Source organism: Marmota monax, unplaced genomic scaffold (assembly GCF_021218885.2).
Source record: "Marmota monax isolate L192 unplaced genomic scaffold, Marmota_monax_Labrador192_F-V1.1 WCK01_AAM20220418_F8-fsc00163, whole genome shotgun sequence".
Classification (NCBI taxonomy): domain Eukaryota; kingdom Metazoa; phylum Chordata; class Mammalia; order Rodentia; family Sciuridae; genus Marmota; species Marmota monax.
This window is the reverse complement of record NW_026693660.1, coordinates 885,270-905,255: the sequence shown is the minus strand read 5'-3', so window position 1 is coordinate 905,255 and position 19,986 is coordinate 885,270. Positions and strand designations below refer to the sequence as shown.

The 19,986-nt window shown below is 44.4% G+C and overlaps 1 protein-coding gene across 3 annotated transcripts; it reads right to left on the bottom strand.

The window, feature by feature from the left end:
* Hdhd5 (haloacid dehalogenase like hydrolase domain containing 5) lies at positions 1 to 19,827 on the bottom strand. 3 transcript variants are annotated; one of them, XM_058584120.1, is made up of 10 exons: positions 19,381 to 19,495; positions 17,707 to 17,761; positions 11,549 to 11,683; positions 9,966 to 10,169; positions 8,488 to 8,600; positions 6,791 to 6,900; positions 5,341 to 5,421; positions 3,461 to 3,635; positions 1,128 to 1,316; positions 1 to 948 (listed from the first exon to the last, which is right to left on the bottom strand). In XM_058584120.1, the coding sequence occupies exons 3-10, from the start codon at positions 11,645 to 11,647 to the stop codon at positions 615 to 617; spliced, it is 1,305 nt and encodes a 434-aa protein (XP_058440103.1). In that variant the 5' UTR covers positions 11,648 to 11,683; positions 17,707 to 17,761; positions 19,381 to 19,495; the 3' UTR covers positions 1 to 614. The 3 variants fall into 3 exon arrangements, with proteins under 3 accessions (XP_058440103.1, XP_046315829.1, XP_046315830.1); XM_046459873.2 differs by lacking the exons at positions 11,549 to 11,683; positions 17,707 to 17,761 and having other exon boundaries at positions 2 to 948; positions 19,381 to 19,827; XM_046459874.2 differs by lacking the exons at positions 11,549 to 11,683; positions 17,707 to 17,761 and having other exon boundaries at positions 4 to 948; positions 5,341 to 5,374; positions 6,807 to 6,900; positions 19,381 to 19,821.
* Positions 19,828 to 19,986: the final 159 nt, after the last annotated feature.

Genomic DNA, 19,986 nt, shown 5'->3' with positions numbered 1-19,986 from the left:
TATTAGGATGACTTTAATTTAAAAAAAAAAAAAAAAGCCCCAAAGTCTCTGGGCAATAAACTAAAATACAGTCAAAACTAGAATGTGTTAGTTACACACCTTGCTGAAACACAGTGGTTCCTTCAGTGAGAGCGAAGGCTCTGCAGAAACTTCCACATTATTCCCACTGCCTCCCCATTTTTCAGAAGTCCCTACTAAAAGGAGGAGGAAAGTGAGGCACAGAGGTAAAAGGAGCATTCAGAGGTCAGATTGCCAGGAGAGGCACGTGGGAATTGGGCTCAGAAATCTCAATGGTTCCACATGAAATGCTCCCCTGGTACATTACTGTGGCTACTGCTCAGCAGGAAAAATAAGTCACTGTCTTCTTCTCGTTGTTATTGTTTTGTTTTTGTAGTGCTTGAGATGGAACCCAGGGCTCATGCACACTGACTGCACCCCCAGTATACCATGGTTCTTGACCAGTTACATCTCAGCACTGGGGCAGCAGGCAAAGTGGCAAGAGAACCAGGCCATGACTTGACACCCAGTGACCTGACCAGAACCCAGCGAACAGGATTCACCTGTGGCCCAAGCTCCCTCCCTCCTTCCCCCTTGCCTCTGATGAACACCCATCACTACAAAGTCCAGCCTTCCTGGTGGAAAACCAGCTGCACAGCCTCATTCACATCGTTCACAACATGAGATGCCTCCATGAGCCCCGGACTGAAGTTGAAGTCCCGGTGCCCATGGAATGGAGGCTCCGCTCCTCCGTGGGCAGGCCCCATGGACCCTGGCTTCTGGGGACTGTACACTCCAGTGCACACCAGGATGGAGGCGCAGCTCTGGGTTGCTGAGGGTCGCTGCTTCCACAGGCCACCAGCCACTAGTTCCTCTGCCCTGCCACGCTTCTCCATCTGTAGGTACTGGTGGAACAAGTTGGCACCGTAGACATCAGACATAGGGTTATCTCTGGCAGGGCAGCCAAACCGGAAAAGGAAAAGAGGAGAAAACCCAAGTTCAGTGTCTCAAGGTGGACAACAACTTTGTGGGTACAATGTGACTCAGATACAGGGAAACAAGGGCCATGAGAGCAGAGAAAAAGGGGAGGGAAATTTGTGAAAGGGATGAGGCAGCGATGTGGAGCTTACCCTACAGCATACAGCTTCTGGATGGGGGCAGCCCAGCCCCGCCTCTCCGCCTGCTGCCTGATCAGGTCTTCCGCATACTGGTAAGTGAGGATGCTGGGCTTGCCCATCAGACCCTCGTACCTCAGTTCCTTGCCTGTCACTTTCTGGTAGATGGTTTCCAGGCAAAGTAGAAAGGTACCATGGCCAAACCTGTCCAAGAAGAAGGTTCAGCAGCTCAGTCTTCCAGGCCACCTGCCAGGCCCTATGCAGTACCCACTATACCAACCTTTTACTCCAGGGCCCCGAGGGTGATAGAGAAAGGTTAAAATATTTCTAGCAGGAGCGAACATTAATTGAGCATTCTTCTAGCACTGGGGACATCATCTCACATTTAACACTCGAAAATACCCTTTGGGCTAGATACTATTATCTTCATTTTACCCATGAGGAAACTGAGGCCCAACAAGAAAGAAGGTGCTCATGGTGGCAGAGCTAAAATTACAAGCCAGATGGTCTGACTCCAGAAACCTAAGTCTAAAGTCTGCTTTAGCCAGATGTGGTGGTGCACACCTTTAATCCCAGCAACTTGGGAGGCTGAGACAGGAGGATCACAAGTTCAAGGTCACTGTCAGCAAGCAAGTTAACAAGGCCCTAGGCAACTTAGTAAGACCTTGTCTCAAGATTTAAACTATTTGAAAAAAAAGGGGGCTGGGGATGTGGCTCAGTGGTTAAGCATCCCTGGGTTCAATCCCCAGTACCCAAAAATAAATAAAGTGTGCTTTAGATAAAGTGTGCTTTAGATTTGTGCAGACCCTTTTCTCTTGGTATCAACTTTCAGCTGAGCGTATTGCCACTAGGTATAAAAAGTAAATCCCCTGCCTCCCTTGCAGCTGGATGTAGCCATAAAGCTAAAATAGCATTAAACAGTTCATTTAAACAAAAATGCCAAGCTAAACTTAAGTATCCTTAAAATTGAAGAGGGGGTGTTGTTGTTCTCTTCCTCCTCTACTCCTCCCTGCCGCTTGGAATGCTAATGTGATGGCTGGTATTTGGGCAGCCACTTTGGATTATATAATGAAGGACTTAGGACGGCACAGCAGGGAGACAGAAGATCACTGACAGGATGCAGGTTCTGAACTGCATGACTTATTTCATGTGAGGAGGGAAAAAAAAAAAAAAAAGTTCTATCTTGTTTAAGATATGTTTTGGGTTTTCATCCAAAACAAAATCCTAACTGATATCATGTTACACATTAATTACATTTCAGTGTCACTTATTTATATAAGGAATTCTGTTTTTAATTTGTAAACCATTGAATGAAAATTTTATTGCAACTCTGGATAATTTGAATGAAAAATTAATCTTGAATTTGATTCATAAACTGAAATTTGCCCCTTGTTACTGAGTTCACAACTACATAACCAACCCCTGGCTCAAACTAGTGTCAGCACACCCAAACCTTAGGAATAACACTTTAGAGACAATGCCAAACCTCAAGTTACAGATTATACCGTACATCCCTGTATCTTTGGGGCTATGAGTCATGGAATTGAGGCAATCAGGAGCTCTGACCACCCCTGTTGACCAACCACTGGGAGTGAATGGCAGACTGGCCTTGCAGATAAGAGCAGCCAAACAACGCACAGCAGCATCAACTGTTTTTGTATTCAAGCACTTTGTGGGTCAGAAAAAGGGCCACCTGTCAGCCTCAGAAAAGGACAGAGCACATATTAAGGTCATCACGGCTGAGCAGGGAGCGTGGGCTTCCTCAATACCCATGTACCTTATCCACTTTGCCTCCACTGTCTGGTCTCTGTGACCATCAGAAGAACTCTGGCTTCCCTGCCCCTACATCTCAAGGGTAAAAGCAAACAAAGAAGTGAAAGAACCAATGCTATTGGGCAGAGGCAAGGAAGGAGGTGCAGTTGAATAATTTGCACTAATAATACCTCAAAAATTGGTCCTTGTCCCCTAGACAAGGAAACCAGATTATATTGTTCTATTGTGTACATATACAAAAATGTAACAACAAATCCCATCATTATGTACAACTATAATGCACCAATAAAAAATAGGGAAAAAAAAGATTATGAGAGCAGGATAATATGTTCAAAATCATTTCAATACACCATCATGCCCAGTAATCTGCACTTTTAGTTTAATATTTAACATGTGAAGTGATCCTTGAATGTCCTTCCAAAGGCCAAGTTACTATAGCAACTACAGGGCCTGGCTAGGCGGGTTCTGACCACCCAGAGCTTCAGAATGGTGGGTGGCAAAGTGCCCACAGGACTGCTCAGGCAGCAGCTAGCAGTGGGCTGCCAGAGCCAAGACTGAGGGCCCTCAGTCCTCACCTGGGCATCTTGGCTTCAGCCATCCAAAGAAGATCCACGTTGCTGGCCAAGACAGGGAGATGGGGATAGGGGGCTGTTGCCAGTCCAGTTCCAGGGTTCCCATTGCTGAGGAGGACATCCATGATCAGCTGCAGGCTTGTCTCCCAGCGGATTGGCTCTCCAAGGAGGAGCACCCCTTAAAGAGCAAAAGCACAGAGGTGAGGAGGGTAGGGTACTCAATCTGCCCTTTGTGATGGGCAGGTAGGCAGACAGCCTTCAGGAGGCAACAGAGGCCAGCTGGTGCCACCCACTCAAAGCTCTTCACCTCAGTGCACAGACATGGGCAAGGGCAGAGTTCTCTGAACCAGACCTGACCAAGCCACTTACCCATTCACCCTTGGTGAACAAAGCCCAGGACCCAGAAAGGAGCCTCTGCACTTTAACATTCTCTAACTGGTGTCCACTGGTACTTTACAGAAGAGTAAAAGTACTTTATAAAAGTAAAGTACTTTATAAAAGCAATAAATCTCAAGTACACCGTACCCCAAGTGCACTCTGCAGGGAGCTTTCCGTCCCTCAGCTTTCCCTTCTATCTGAGCCCCAGCAGGCAAAACAACCTAATGGCCAAGAGCAGGGGACTGGACTAATAGAGCCCTGAACTCGAACCTGACTCTGCAAATTTGCCCATAGGACTATGGCAGTTACTTACTTTCTCTAAGCCTTAGTTTCCTCAGTTACAGAATAGCAACACCTACCTATATTGCTGTTATTAGGATAAAAATGAGACATAGTCAACACCTAACCCAGCACAGGCCAAAACAAGCACTTTGTAAATGTGCTGCTAGGAGCTTCAAGACCAGTGATTCTCAAAGGGGCAGTACCTTCCAGAGGGAGGTGTTTTAGACATTGAAGGATATGGGTGCTAGGGATGTGGCTCAGTGGTAGAGTGCTTGCCTAGCATATGTGAAGCCCTGGGTTCAGCAAAATAAAATTGGAGCATATATTTTGTCACAGTGACATACTTAGCAGATGAAGATAGTCCTACACAATTAAATTGTCCCACGTCCTAATAAATCATGGGCTCAGGAGTAGAGTCCTAATAGCATCCAAATGTCCCACCTGATATTCATGGAAGTGAACAACTTGTTCACAGGTAAAAGAGCCAATTCCATTTTACAAATAATCATAAAGTATTTTCGTACTGTTTTAATAAATACTGCTATTTCCAAAAATATAATTATCGTGTAAAAATACAACTTTATCAAGAGCTATTCTCTACTTTGGAAAATCACCAATGTCAAGGCTGCCCCAATGACACACCTATATATTTCACACCTATCAATACTCTTACATCAGTCTGCATCTGTAGCTAGAACACTCATGTGACTCTATGTTTAGTGCAAGCATTTTACTTCTTGGATAATAATATTAATATTAAAATGCATTACAATCTTGTTACTAAAATGTTTTCCTTTTATTTTCCCCTATTACATTTAGGGCTTTATAATAAACTTAACTAATATTTAATATATGTATATGACAGTTAAATTATCTGTGATTTTAATTTCAGGATTCCAAAGGGAATGTTCCAAAATTTTTCCTATACAACGGAAGAACTGAGAAACAGTGGACCAGATTGCCTCTGGGTGCCTCTGCACTCTAACACTCTCTAAGCTTACAATTTTTCAGCATAAAGTGAGTGGCATGAGGAAGGAAAAATTAACAGAAGTCTCAGAGGTAAGGAATGGCAGATCCAGGACCAGAACCCAGGTGCCCTGTTGCCCAATGCCTTCCTGTCACTACAGCAGGCTGAAAGTAAACAGTCACAGTAAAATAGCCTGAGGTCCTGATAGGAGAAAGAAAAAGACCCCACACCCACTTGGGAGGAGGACCTCTTTTACCTTCAATGGCCGGGAAGTCATTCCTCAGAAGGGGCTGCCAAGAGACAAAGAGGCCCATCAACCAACAGTCACTTGCCACTCCTGGAGAATCACACACCAGTCTTTAGGGGTGGGTGAGAGGAATGACACATTGCACACAGATCAGAGGCCTTCCCACAGTGCAGCCCAAGCCAAGGAAAAGCGGCACACGACTAAGGAAGAAGATTCGCAGAAAAAGGAGAAAAGATGACGACCAGGTTGGTCCCAGCACAAGCTGAAGAATACCACAAATGAAGTCAGTGAGGAGGAGGGGTGGTCAGCCATCTTTCCCCAGCTAGAATAGGAAGCAAGACAGGGGCCAGGCAAGACACTCTAGAACCAGGTAGCTAAAGACAAAGGCAGCCCATGGAGAAAAAGGAGCCTTCAGGTCATGGCAGACCACTGTCTTGAGGTCAATTTGGGAGGCAGGATCTTTCACTTTACCAAGCTCTTGGAGTCCATTCCTTCCACAGACCACTGCTCTGCCACCAAAGAGCTATGTGACCAGGAGTGAGTTACTTCCCTTCTGTGGGACTCAGGCTCTAAGATACTCTGAGATCTGTCCTCACTCTACATTCTGGGTCTCCACAGAATCGGCATGGTTCAAGGAGAAAATTCTCCAAGGGGAGGAAGTGTCTAGAGTGTTAGAAAACTCTGGAAGAAGGACTTATAAATAAATAAATAAAACTGCTTTTAACTGAATTTCATCTAATTTTGAGAATGGTGTGAGTTCAGACATAAATTATGTGATATATATAAAGTTCACATGAGAAAGTGAGTCAAGAGACAGGAAGCCATATTGGAGAGGATCACTGAGAAGCCTGGATCACAAGAGACAGGAAATTATGGGCTCAGGAGTAGAGTACTTGCCTAGCATGCACATGGCCCTGGGTTTAATCCCCAGCACTGCAGGAGTGGAGAGTGAAAAGAAGAAAGAAAGAAATCAAGCCAGTGTTTGAATATGAGACAAACCCAAAGGCACATGGCTGGATAAGCAGGATTGCCAGTGTTTCATGAGCAATCTGCTCCTCACAAAGGCAACTCTGTACCATGTTTCAGGATAAAGGAATAGCAGTTGAGTGATTTAACAGAGGTTAATGATTCTCCCAGCAACACTGGGAAAGCCTGTTAGTAAATACGAAACTATTGGTGGAGGAGATGCTAAGGCTAGGAATGGGGATCCCAGCTAATTACAAACAATGCAGAAAGGTCAGGGTTTGGCTCCTTCTGCTTCTCTGGCACACTCTCATCTCTCCAGGGAACTTTAAGGAAGCCAGATGCTACCTCCAAGGAGGCCATAGTGCAGAAGCAGGAACAAACTGCGGTTCTCAGCAGGAAGGCAGTGAGGTCAGTGAGAGGAGCCAACACAGGGAACAGGATAGAACTGAACATTGAGACTCTGGGAGTGTTTCAGAGGGTGAAATGACCCAACCTGTATTCCTTATTACCGTGGTCTTCGGCCGTCGCTCAAGATCCACCATGTCCAGAACTGGGAAGGCCATCCGCAGCTCATCCACAGTAACAACATTCTGGAAGCCCAGTCTGGAGCAAGATCAGGAAAGCAAAGCTGGACAGTTCTAGGGAAGATGCCTTTCAGAATGCATCAGATCACAAGTGAGCAGAACCCAGATCCAGTCTTGATCACACCACACAGGCATTCTTGTCATAAATCCTGCAGGTGCTAGCAGGCAGGCTGTGAGGATACTGGCAAAGTGGTTGGAGGTGAGTAATGCCAGGGCAATCACTCAACAGCCACTGGGCACATTCCAGGTGCCAGGTCACACCCCAGGTGAAAGGGATATAAATCTCTGTCCTCAAGGAGCTTACACATACTCAGAGCCCACACAAACAGCACTGTAAGAACAGCGCTGCCCAAAATGCTGCATTCAGAGGAGATACAGAGGTCTAGGGAGCCAGGCATAGTCTTAGATAAGCTAAGTCAGCTCCAGCATTATCTCCTTCAAGACCTGCCTCCATCTTCCCATTCTTAGTTCCAACTTAGTCTTAACTGGACATGGTTTCAAGTGACTCTGAAATCATTTTCCCCAAAATGACAACTTCATCAGGTTATCCCATCAGCAATATTGCCTGCATTAACTCCCCCTCTGCCCTGAGTTTGCTCCCAAGGTTTCCTACCCCAGGTCCCCTCTTCCTGTTCCCTCTTCTTCCTCACCCCATTCCATTCTAACCTCTTACCTATCATAGCTGGGAAATCCTAACTACCTCCTGGGCAAAGCCCTAATGCTCCATGAAGCCACGGTCAGTGTCATTCCAGCTGCAGGGACAGTCCCTTCCCTTTGATGCTGTGACACCTAAAAACCCATCCCACTCTTTGCAGCCTTCAGTCATATGCCAACGTGTGTGTGTGTGTGTGTGTGTGTGTGTGTGATGCTGGAACTCAAATGTAAGGCCTTACACAAGCTAGGCAAGTGCTCCACCACTGAGCTACACTTCCAACATGTCATATGCCATCTAAAATATTCCTTTGCTGTTCATGGATGTGTTATTTTTGCCTCAAGTACAAACCCTTTGATTAAGTCACAATACCAATTTCTTTGCCTTGGTCCCCTTTTCCCTCTAGAGCACATAGCACAGCGTGATACCCAGAAGACCCAGAATAAATGAAGCAGCTGCTTGAGGACAGTAAACACATCCTCTTCTAGCTGAGCATCCAAGGAAGAGAGCCGGGCCATGCTTCCCAAACCTAGTTATAGAATAACCCAGAGAGCTATTTGGTTTTTTAAAGTACATATTCCTGGGCTAGGGATGTAACTCAGTGGTATAGCATTTACCTAACATACTCAAGGCCCTAGGTTCAATCTCCAGGATAAAAGTAAATACACAAATAAAATTCCAGAATCTGACCTTCAACCTAGTGAAGTAAGACTCCTCATCCAGGGGTAAGGCCCAGGACTCTGTAGTTTGAACTTTGCAGAAGATTCTGATTATGTAGACTGCCTTTCAAGAACTGCCAGGCATGAAGACTGACCATACATAGAACTTGTTCTCACTCCCTGAGAGGCTACCATACTGCCTGTGTACCCTGGCATCCTGAACCCAGCACTCCTCACTATCGTTCCCACTTGGCTGAGGGAGGCAAACCCCTCTCCAATTAGAGCAAAAGGATACGCTTGGGCATTCTCCATCACAGGTCCCTGCCCAGACACTAGCATCCGCTTGTCATGGTACTGGGAGAAGAGCTTCATGGGGCTGTGAGAAAGAATGACTTGGTCTGGATCCACCTGTAGGGACAGGAAAGGAGAGCAGAGGAAGACATATAGTTGAGGGAAAATAATGGAGACATAGGTAGCAGATTCTTTTACCTGGGAAGGAAAAAATTGTCCAGGAAATGAAAGGTGGAAAAGCCCTGTTTGGCACCTGACACTTCTAAAATTTACCCAAACAGTCATAAAAGGAATCTGCCTAATTTGGCTTCTGATACACCAGATACAACAAAAAAGTCATCAAATGTGAGGTCTGACCACTCACCAATTCTGTTGGGCTCTACTCCCTGTCACCCCTTTAGATTTCACAATCCCACTCTAGGAAACCACAGGTTTGCTCAGATGCTCTTTGTCACTATCACAGAAATCTACCCTAGACTTTGACTTTTTGTTTTTGGTTCTACTAAAAGACTTTGTGTGGAGGATTGAACCCAGGGTCCTGTACATGCTAGGCAAGCATTCTACCACTGAGTCATGCCCCCAGCCTAAGACTTGGCTTTTTAATATTTAAACTAACCTTTTTTAATATTTAAACTAACCTTTACTGCAGCCTTTATTGAGAACACTTTTGAAACCCTCTCTGAAAACCCCATAAGGGAACCAGTTTTTTTCCTTTACCTCTGTGTTCAATCTCAAGTAGTGTCACCCAACCAATCAGCCACTTTTGTTAGTGCCTTGGTTCCAAAGGATTCCTTCCAAAAACTAAATTCACCATCACCACCACCACCGCCACCATAATTTATTCAATGCTGGGACTTGAACCCAGGGCCTCACACTCGCTAGGCAAGTAGCTATCACTAAGCGACACCCCAGCCCCTGAATTCATCCTCAACACACAAGATTGTGTCCATGTCAGGATGGAGCATGGAATCACTAGTGAGTGAAGACAGAATACTTTTGGAAGCAAATGCTCATTCTACCACTGAGTCCAGTCCACCTCTTATTTCTGAAAAACAAGGGCTGTTACTACACACTCCCTCCTGGCACGTGGAGTTTTAGACAAATGTGATCCTTGCCTTCTAGCAGCTAAAACTGTAAGAGAACCCTGATGCGCCAAAGGGGGGAAAATTGGATACAAAGAGGATAAACTAAAACTGCCAACTACAAAGGCAAGATTTTGGTGCTCATTCACCATGTATGTGGTGTGTATGTATGTAAAGGAGCTAATGAGTCTTTACTCATGAGGCAAGGAAAACTTCAAGTTATTTTCGCATAGGATTGAAAGATTTCCACTGACCCAACTGGCTATTAACTAGGTTTATTGACCCTGTACCCCAACCCAGGGAAAGGGACATAATGCCAGAGTGGGGTTCCATTAGGAACCCATCAGGACCATTAGGAACACAGTCCTTGGCTTCCACGCCTTGGCTGCTACTGCTTTACCTTGCACCCCAGCAGGGCAGACAGCTCCTGGGCTTTGCTATGTTGTAAGATGTTCCCAGCATTTGTGACAAAAACCACAGGCACCCGCAGCTGCCCCTGGGAGTTCACCAGCCTGCGGAACGCTTCTAGAGCAGCAGGGATCACTCTATGACCCCGCACCAGCACTCCATCGATGTCCAATAGGAACCCAAAAGTGGGTGGGCTCTGCAGAGAAAAGAAAGGAGAATTATCACCACAGGAGTCAAGAAGCAGAAGGGGAGGAAGGAAAAAGAAACAACCCTTACAGAGAGGCTCAATGTCATCCCAGGTCAGTCACTCAGAGCCCTTGAACAACTACATCACAAGGAAAAAAAAAAAACTACAACACAAAGAAAAAAAAATTTTTTTTTTCTATTTCAAACCCAGAGCCTTGTGCATGTTAAACAAGCACTCTACAACTGACCTATGCCAGGCATGGGATTTCTGATTAGCTAAATCTAATTATAACAATCATTCCTTTTTTTTGTGGCTTTTTTTTAAGCACATAAATATTTTAATTACTTTTTGCAGCAAGTGAAGTGGCATACACTTGTAATCCCAGCAATACTGGAGGTTGAAGCAGGAGGATCTCAGTTCAAGACCAGTTTGGATAACTTAGCAAGACTAATTTCAAAATAAAAAATAAAAGAGCCAGGTGCAGTGGTACATGCCTATAATTTCAGTGGCTCAGGAGGCTGAGACACAGGATCCCAAGCTCAAGGTCAACCTCAGCAATTTAGGGAGGCCCTAATCAACTCAAAATAAAATAAAAATAAATCATCTCAAAATAAAAAATTAAAAAAGGGCTGGAGGGGCTGGGGTTGTGGCTCAGTGGTAGAGCGCTCGCCTAGTATGTGCAAGGCCCTGGGTTCGATCCTCAGCGCCACGTGAAAATGGATAAATACAATAAAGGTATTGTGCCCAACTACAACTAAAAAAATAAATCTTTAAAAAAAAAAAAAAAGGGCTGGAGATGCAGCTCAGTGGTAAATTGCCCCTGGGTTAAATCCCCAAGATCCAATATATTTACTTACCTAAGTAAAACAAATAAAAGAATACAATGGCTGGGAATGTAGTTCAGTGGTAGAGTCCTCCTAGGTTCTATCCCCAATATTGAAAAAAAAAATTCTGCATAATTAATATAAAACAACTTTTAAATTAGAAAATAGAGGAATTCAAAGAAAATATAATTCTAGCACTTTAACGTAACCAATTCATACATTTCTGCAGGGAGCAGTGGCTGAGCAACTGAGGCAAGATTTCAAGTGCAGGGCCAGCCTTGGCAACTCAGCAAGACCCTGTGTCAAAATAAAATAAAAATTTTAAAAAAAAATGTCTGGGGGGGCATAGGTCAGTGGTAAAGCAGCCCTTGGTTAAATCCCAGTATCACAAAAAATAAAACAAAACAAAACACCATATCCCTGTCTTTTTTTTGTCCTTTTCTTTTTCTTTCCTTTTTTTTTTTTTTTTTTTTTTCTTTTGGCACTGGGGATTGAACTCAGGGGCACAACCACTAAGTCACATCCCCAGCCTATTTTGTATTTTATTTAGAAACAGGGTCTCACTGAGTTGCTTAGCACCTCCTCATTGCTGAAGCTGGCTTTGAATTTGCGATCCTTCTGCCTCAACCTCGAGTCGCTGGGATTACAGGTATGCATCACCATGCCCAGGTTGTCCCTTACTTATTGTCAGTCCTATAGCTAGAGACATAAATTGCAATTATATATGTGTAACTTTGCATCTTGTTCTTTTTGCTTAATATATTATAAATATTTTTACTAGTTATAACAGCCTTCATAAGCATCATTTAAAATTTTATTTTATCAGAAATTTTTTATCACATACAAAGTTAAACAAATGAAACAACTCAATGGATACAGACAATACAGAAATGCTGTAAAAGTTTATTGTCTCCTTCTTCTACCTGGTTCTCTTCCCTCTCTTGTGTATCTTTCAGAGACCATCTATGGATTACATAGCACATACATCTTTTACACGTTAGCTACATATACCCATGCATGTGTACTTGTGCATGCCTAGACACAAATGAAATCACACTGCACTTTGTTTTCCATCTTACTTTTCTTTCCTTTTTTCTCTGCCTCACCCTCCTGAGCCACTGAGATTCCAGGGGTACACCACCATGCCCAGCTCCCCTTTTTCCATTTTGAGACAGGGTCTCACTAAATTGGTCTCACTAAATTGGCAAGGCATTACAGGTGTGTGCCACCATATCCTGCTCATCTTGCCTTTTTTAAGCTGGTATCTCTTAGCTATCTTTCCATATCAGTACACTTAACTCTACTTTCTAGACATCATTTCTAGCTACATAACATCTGAGTGAATAACCCACTAACATTATATCCACCCCCCACCAATCATTTTTCCCCCAGTGCTGGGGATGGAACCCAAGGCCTTGCTCATGCCAGGCAAGTACTTTACCACTAAGCTACACCCAAGCCCAAGCCCAAGCCCTTTTTAGGATACATTCTTTTTTTTTTTTTTTGTACCAGGAATTGAACCCAAGGTCACTTAACCCCAGCTCTATTTATTTTTCAGACAGGATCTCACTAAGTTGCTAATGGTCTCACTACTTGCTGAAACTGGCTTTGAACCTATGATCCCCCTGCCTCAGCCTCCAGAGTTGCTGGGATCACAGGCGTGTGCTACTGCGCCTAGCTAGGGTAAATCTTTAAAGCAGGAGTAATAAATTGAAGAGTACAAACACTGTAATTATGTAACACCTACTGACAAACTGTTCTCCAAAAACACTTATCAACTTACATGGCCACTGACAACACACTTCATCCTTACAATATCGATTTTCACGTGTATCAGTTAATGATGACATTTTTTATTCTAAATATAAAAAAAAATAGTTCCTCATCTCCATCTGCATTTTCTGGACTCATGAGGTTGAATATTTTCTTTTTTGAAAATGCATTCCATTTCTTATTTTATAAAATGCCTACTAACACATGGATGTTTTCAATTGTCTAAGAAGTCTAACCTATCTGCTACTTTTCTTTTGTTGCTGTCAGCTACGTCATGCCATTCTACAGCATGCATCTACTCTATGTACAGGACTCAGTCTGTGAAAAGCAACTAAAAACACAGATATCTAGTCTTCTAGTCCTGATTTCCCAGCTGGAGTGACAGAACAAATGAGTCTAGAAAACAAACCAATAAAACTGCAGCATTTTGGAGCTGGGGTTGTGGCTCAGAGGTAGAGCACTCGCCTACCATGCGTGAGGCACTAGGTTCAATCCTCAGCACCACATAAAAAATAAAATAAAGATATTGTGTCTATATATAACTAAAAAATGAATATTTTTAAAAAACTGCAGCATTTTGCAAACGCAAATAAGCTTTAAGTTCTGAGTAAATAAGAATTAAACACAGGTAGTTTCTTAGATGGTAATACTGAAGTAGGCAATGAGAGAGTTAAATAAATGCATGCATATAACAAAACTCTCCTAGAGCCTGAACTCCAAGCCCCATGGACACCAGATTAGATATGCAAGAGAGGAGCATAGACAAGGTCCCTACCTACAGTTCAGTGGATAAAATGCTGAGACAAGGAACCACAGAACAGTCAACCCTGAATGTTACTTTAAGAGATGAGGGGAGGGGCTGGGGTTGTGGCTCAGCTGTAGGGTGCTTGCCTAGCATGTGTGAGGCCCTGGGTTCGATCCTCAGCACCAGATATAAATAAATAAAATATTGTGCCCAACTACAACTAAATAGATGAGAGGAGCCAGGCATGGTGGTGCATGCTTGTAATCCCAGTGGCTCAGGAGACTGAAGCAGGAGGATCACGAATTCAAAGCCAGCCTCAGCAATTTAGCCAGGCCCTAAGCAACACAATAAGACCCTGTCTCTCTAAATAAAATACAAAAAAGGGGTGGGGATATGGCTCAGTGGTTAAGCACTCCTGGGTTCAATCACTAGTACAAAAAAAAAAAGAGAGAGAGAGAGAGAGATGAGGGGATGTGTTAGGTTAAAGGAGCCTGCACCATGCCAAGCACAATGGCGCACGTCTTTAAACCCAGCAGCTCAAGAGGCTGAGGCAGGAGGATCACAGGTTCAAAGCCAGCCTCAGTAACTTAGCAAGGCCTCATCTCTAAATAAAATATTAAAAATGGGCTGGGGATGTGGCTCAGTGGTTAAGTACCCTGGGTTCAATCCCCAGTACCAAAAAATGGAGAGCCTGCTCCAGGGGTACCTAACCAATAGGAGCTGGAAGGATTGGCCATCACAGGTCTCCTAGGCCAATTTAAGAACTCTAAAACAGGAAAGTGATGTCATCAGACCTATGTTGTAGAAAAATTTTGGTTGCAGAGAAAACGGGTTGAATGGACTAGAGGGAATGCAGTGGGTGGAGGCCAGTCGGGATCAACTGCAATCTAAGACAGATGGTGGCTTTAAATGGAAAGAACAGGCAGATCCTGCATAGGACTTAGAGCAGCCACTTGTTAGCCATTCAGATGCAGGGCCACAGGGAGGAGCGCAGGAACCCCAATGCCTTTTTTTGGCGGGGGTGTGGGGGGGTGGGGGGGTGCGTTAAGAACCTGGAAGAATGGATACTAATCTGCTGATGCTGATCTCTCATTGAAATCAAGGAGAAGCAGGGAAGTTGGAAGAAAACAAAAGATACTTCTACTCTGGACTTGTGGGACAGGTGTGAAAATATCAGCACTGGAAAGAATGTCCTGGAGATGCAAATGGGGACAGTCTCTGCTCTCAGGGAACTAGGAAGAAAAATGTCATTTAAAGACAGACCATGTAAATGCTGCCAGCAAAAGACTGAGGAGCAGCAGGCAGGGTGAGAGGAAAATCAAGAGGATTTGAGGTCAAGAAGGTCTAAGGACACATTTCTGGGTCAAGTAAAATAGGAAGAGGAGTAACTGCAAAGTAATGATCCTGTCCCCCTCCCACTGAGTGGGTGACACCTAGAGGAGCCGCCTTTAGCTCCTCTATGCTAGCACATGAAGAACCTCCCAGACTTGGACAAGGACAGCTCCAACACCAAGCTGGAGGCAGGGACACTAAAAAACAGGAGGTAGTAACTCAAATTAATGGCACCTGTGACACCAGAAAACAGCTGCCAGAGAGAAATGAAGACCCTTGTGCCATGCAACAAATGCCTAAACAGTACCCAAAGTCTCAAAGACTGATCTTATTTGTGCTCCAGCCCAGGAGACTTACAGTAGGAGACACCAAACCAGACACACAACAATGGCAGTTTTATTCATTCACTGTACCATCACTTTTTTGGGGATGGGAGACAGATGTGGGACGGGTACTGGGGACTAAACCCAGGGGCTATTTACCACTGAGCTACAACCCCAGCTCTTTAAATTTTTTATTTTTAGTTTGAGACAGGGTCTTGCTACATTTCTAGAGCTGGCCTTGAACTCATGATCCTCCTCCCTCAGCCTCCTGAGTTGCTGGGATTATAGACATGCACCACCATGCCCAACTATGTGTACCATCACTTTAAGGAAGTGTCATTATCTCCAAATGGCATTTCCTAGCAAAATGTGCTTAGGGTATACAGGGTGCTTAATATGTAGTCACTGAAGAATCTGACTAGACGAACAAAAATCAATTTCAGGGCTGGGGATGAAGCTCAGCTAGCAGAGCCTATGTGTGAGTCCCTAAGATCAATCCCCAGCATTAAAAAAAAAAACAACTTCAGCAAGAATGAGACAAGGACCACCCTGTTCATAAGTGTGGATTCAGGATTCCACTTCAAAATGAAGTAGCAGCTAAATCACGACTCTGTGCACTGATCAAGGGTAGCACCTCAGAGCACGCAAGGGGTTCAAGGAGGTTTCTTTTTGTCTCGAAAATGCTGTTTCCCTTATCTCCTGCCATCCCCAGCTATGCATTCCAGGTCTTCTCTACACTCAGTATATATTCACACACCCAACAGCCCTCAGGCTCCCTGCAATCTGACAAATTTTACCAGAATGGGATCCTAACTTGGGGCCAGTGAATAGATTTCAAGGTAAACCCCCTTAAAACTCTATGTGCATACTTTTTCTGGGAAAAGGAACCATTGTTCTTTTCAGACAATGGAAATCCTTACTACTACAACTACTTTTCTTATCCTTCTCAAAGAGAATCACTACATGGGTCTGAACAAAGGGGGGATCTGGTCTGCCCTTCTACCACCCCTGGATATAGTGCTTATACCCTAGAAGGTACCCAAGAAAGGTTGACTGCATGTTGAATGACCCAAAGGACGAAAGACTAGAGAGAACTAAGACAGACTTTTCCCATTAGGTTCTTCCTGATCACCCTATCCCTTCCAGAGGGAAGAGTTAGTGACTCAGACATAGTGGGGCAGGCCTATAATCCCAGCCATTCAGAAAAATAAGGTAGGAGGACTGCAAATTTGAGGTCAGTCTTGGCAAATTAGCAAGTTCCTGAATGAAAAAAAAAAAAAGAGCTGGGTTTGAGATGTTGAGATGTAGCTCAGTGGTAGAGCACCCCTGGGTTCAATCCCCAGTGCCGCCAAAAAATAGAGAGAGAGAGGAGAAAGGGATAGACTTTTTCTTCTATCCTCTCCTATTTCTGTATTCTGATTTTTCTTCTGTATCACTTGATCTTTTTTAAACTAGTCTTAAGTATTAGGCCAGATTCTCTAACTGAAATTCATTTTTGTGGTGATAAGATGTGTGATACTGGGGCTGGAATTGTGGCTCGGCGGTAGAACACTTGCCTTGTATGTGTGAGGCACTGTGTTCGATTCCCAGCACCTCTTATAAATAAGCAAATAAAATAAAGATCCTTCAACAACTAAAAAAAATTAAAAAAAAAAAGATGTGTGACACTTAACATTAATTTGAAATGAAAGGACCATAAGATACTCTTTTGTGGTTTTATTTCTTACTTATATTGGTTTGATATGGTTCAAGGGTAAAAACAATCCTTACTACTACAACTACTTCCACAACTGGGAGGTCATTATGCTAGTCACTAGGCAACTACTACCTGTAGATCTTATTTATTCTAAAAAAAAAAAAAAAAAAAATACAACAACAACAAAAAAACAAACCACTGCATGGTAAGTACTATTCCCATTACATAGACACTTACTGACACCTCCTGATGATACTTAGAACACCAAGTAATTTGCCTTAAGCTAAATAGTTAATAAACAGTGCAGGAAGGATTCCTTCCCCACCCCACAACCCCAATATGGGGATTGAATCTAGGGGTACTTGACCAATGAATTACATCACCAGCTCTTTTTAATTAATTAATTTATTTATTTTTAAGGCAGGTCTCACCAAATGGCTGGGGCTGGCCTTGAACTTAGGATCCTCCTGCCTCAATCTCCCAGAGTCACTGGGATACAAGTGTGCACCACTACACTGCCCAGCAGGATTGATTCTAAAGCCAATACTCATAAATTCGATGCTATGCTACATCCCTTTCTTCCCTTTGTTTACTTTTACCAACAAAGTCACTTGGAGATATCTCAGGACCTGCAAAGATGCTAGAGCCAATACAATTAACTATAAATTATGGGAAGATCTCCTTATATTTTTATCATTATGATTTACAAAGTCCTTTTATCAACACATTCCATACTTCTAGCTTGGCTACTTCTAGCTCTGTGACCTTGTCTAAGTAAAATAACAATGGTAACATTGTTAAGAGCTTGGACTCTAGCACCACACTACCTGATTTTTCAGATACTGCCACTTACCAGCTGTGTGCCCTTGGGCAAGTTGCTTAACCTCTCTGTGTCTCAGTTTCTCCATCTGTAAAATGGGAATAACAATAGCTTACCTTACAGAGTTGTTACAAAGATTATATGAATTTAATAATTGTTAGGTACTTAGAATGATGCCTGGCAAAAAAGTAAGCACTATGTGTTTGGGGGATTTTGTTTTGTTTTTTTGTGGTGGTGGAGATCAAACCCAGGGCTTTGCTCACACTAGGCAAATGTGCTACAGTACATCCCAAGCCCTATGTGTTTTAAATGATTTTAAAACATAAAAAGATGCTGGGCATAGTGGTCCACACCCATAATTCTAGCAACTCAGGAGGCTGAGGCAGGAAGATCATAAGTTTGAGGCCAGCCTCGACAATTTAGCTAGGTCCTAGGTAATTTAGTGAAATCCTGCCTCAATATAAAAAATAAAAAGGGCTGGGGATGTATCTCAGCAGTAAAATGTCCCTGGGCTCAATCCCCAGTACTAAAAAAATAAAAATTAAAAAAAAAAAAGATAAAATAAAAGGATTACTGTGACTACACTGTGTAAATGTGGGACATTATTTTATTACATACAGAAACTGTGGGTTTAGAAGACATATGATTCTGCTCTAAAGAAAAGGCAAAAGTGTTGGGCATGATGGCACATGCCTATAATCCCAGTGATCCAGGAGGCTGAGACAGGAGGATCAAAGTATGAGGCCAGCCTCAGCAACTCAGAAGGGCCCTAAGCAACTTAGTGAGATCCTGTCTCAGAATTCTTTTTAAAAATTTTAAAAGGGCTAGGAATGTGGATCAGTGGTAAAAGGGATCCTGGATTCATTCCCTGGTACCAAAAAAAAAAAAAAAAAAAAAGTAAAATAGCTGAGCATTATGTAATTAACAAACCTAGTTTAAACTTCTTAGCATAGTCTACCAGCTTTTGACCTTGGAAAAAGTACATAACACTTAACTCCAGTCTCAGACTTCCTCACTAACAGCAGCAGCACACCTTCCTCCAAGTTGTTGAGAAATGCACATACCTCTACAGTATCTAGAACAAATCATGGACTCTACCTATCCCAGTTCTCTTGCTCCCACTCATCATCTATGATCTCGCTCACCTTCCCTGAACTCTGCACGTAACAGTTGCTCCCTACAAGCAAAGCCCACAGCGAATGGGATCAAAGCAAAAAGCTGCACCAACCCGACAATCACTTCTGCGCTGTGCACTATAGGTGTGACTCAAAAGGGCATCCACCGCAAGAGGCCAAGTCTCTTTGAAATCTGCTTTAAAACCACACCCAAAACGTTCTCATGGTGAAAATCAAAGAAGAAGAGCAGGAATCATTCCCAGACAGAGGAAAATACGACTTTAGAAACTGCCCAGAAACCCGGGGCTGGGAGGAGCTGCGTGCATCAAGGGGCCAAGAAACCATCCCAAGGTCTGGGGCTTGTTTTGGTAGATCTCTGCTTGCAGTAACTTCTCCTCGAGGCCAAAGGCGTTGCAGATTGCCTGTGAGGCAGGCGACAGGGCGCGCCGGGGCACCGGGCCTCAGGGAAGATGGAAGTGCACTGGAGACAGCTGTCTCACCAAGGCCTTTTCCCAGGAGGCCAGGGTCACTGGGTGGCCGCTGGGCCCGCCCTCCCGCCTCTCGCCCCTCGCACGGAACCGGGCCTTCTCACCTCAGCGGGGCCTAGGGCATAACCTCTCCGGGGTGAGAGCCCCGAAGCCGCGCGCGCCACCCGTCCGCAGAGCCCGAGCGCCGCGCGGAGCGCAGCCACCCCGCCGAGCGCAGCCATCCGCCGCCCGCAGTGTGCACGTGCTGCCTATGCAGCCCGCACCGCCGCCGCGGTGCAGCCCTGCAGCGGCCTCCGGCGCGAGGCCTCTCGGGAGTTGTAGTCCGATGTCCGCGATGTCCGAGCTCCGAGCGCACCGAGGCTGGCCCCAGGAGCACCGGAGGGCGCGTTCCGCGGTCGCCTCACTGACCCTTTGGCAGCTGAGAGGGGAAGAAGAGCAATAGCCTGTCACCTCGTAGACAAAAGACTTGGGGCCTGCAGTCGGTGGCACGGTGGGCCCGCCGGTGGTGGGCAGACACCTGTACTGCCTCTGAGTAACTACTGAGTCTCTGGAACGTGCCTGTCCCCGCGTCCTGAAACCTGGGTGACATTCGCGGGAGGGCGGGGCGGACAGCTTTAATAAGAGGGAACTTAACCTTGATTTCAACGTGAGGTTGGGCATGCAGACCTTTTAGGGTTCAAGTCCTCTGAACCCCAGCCAATCAAAGAATG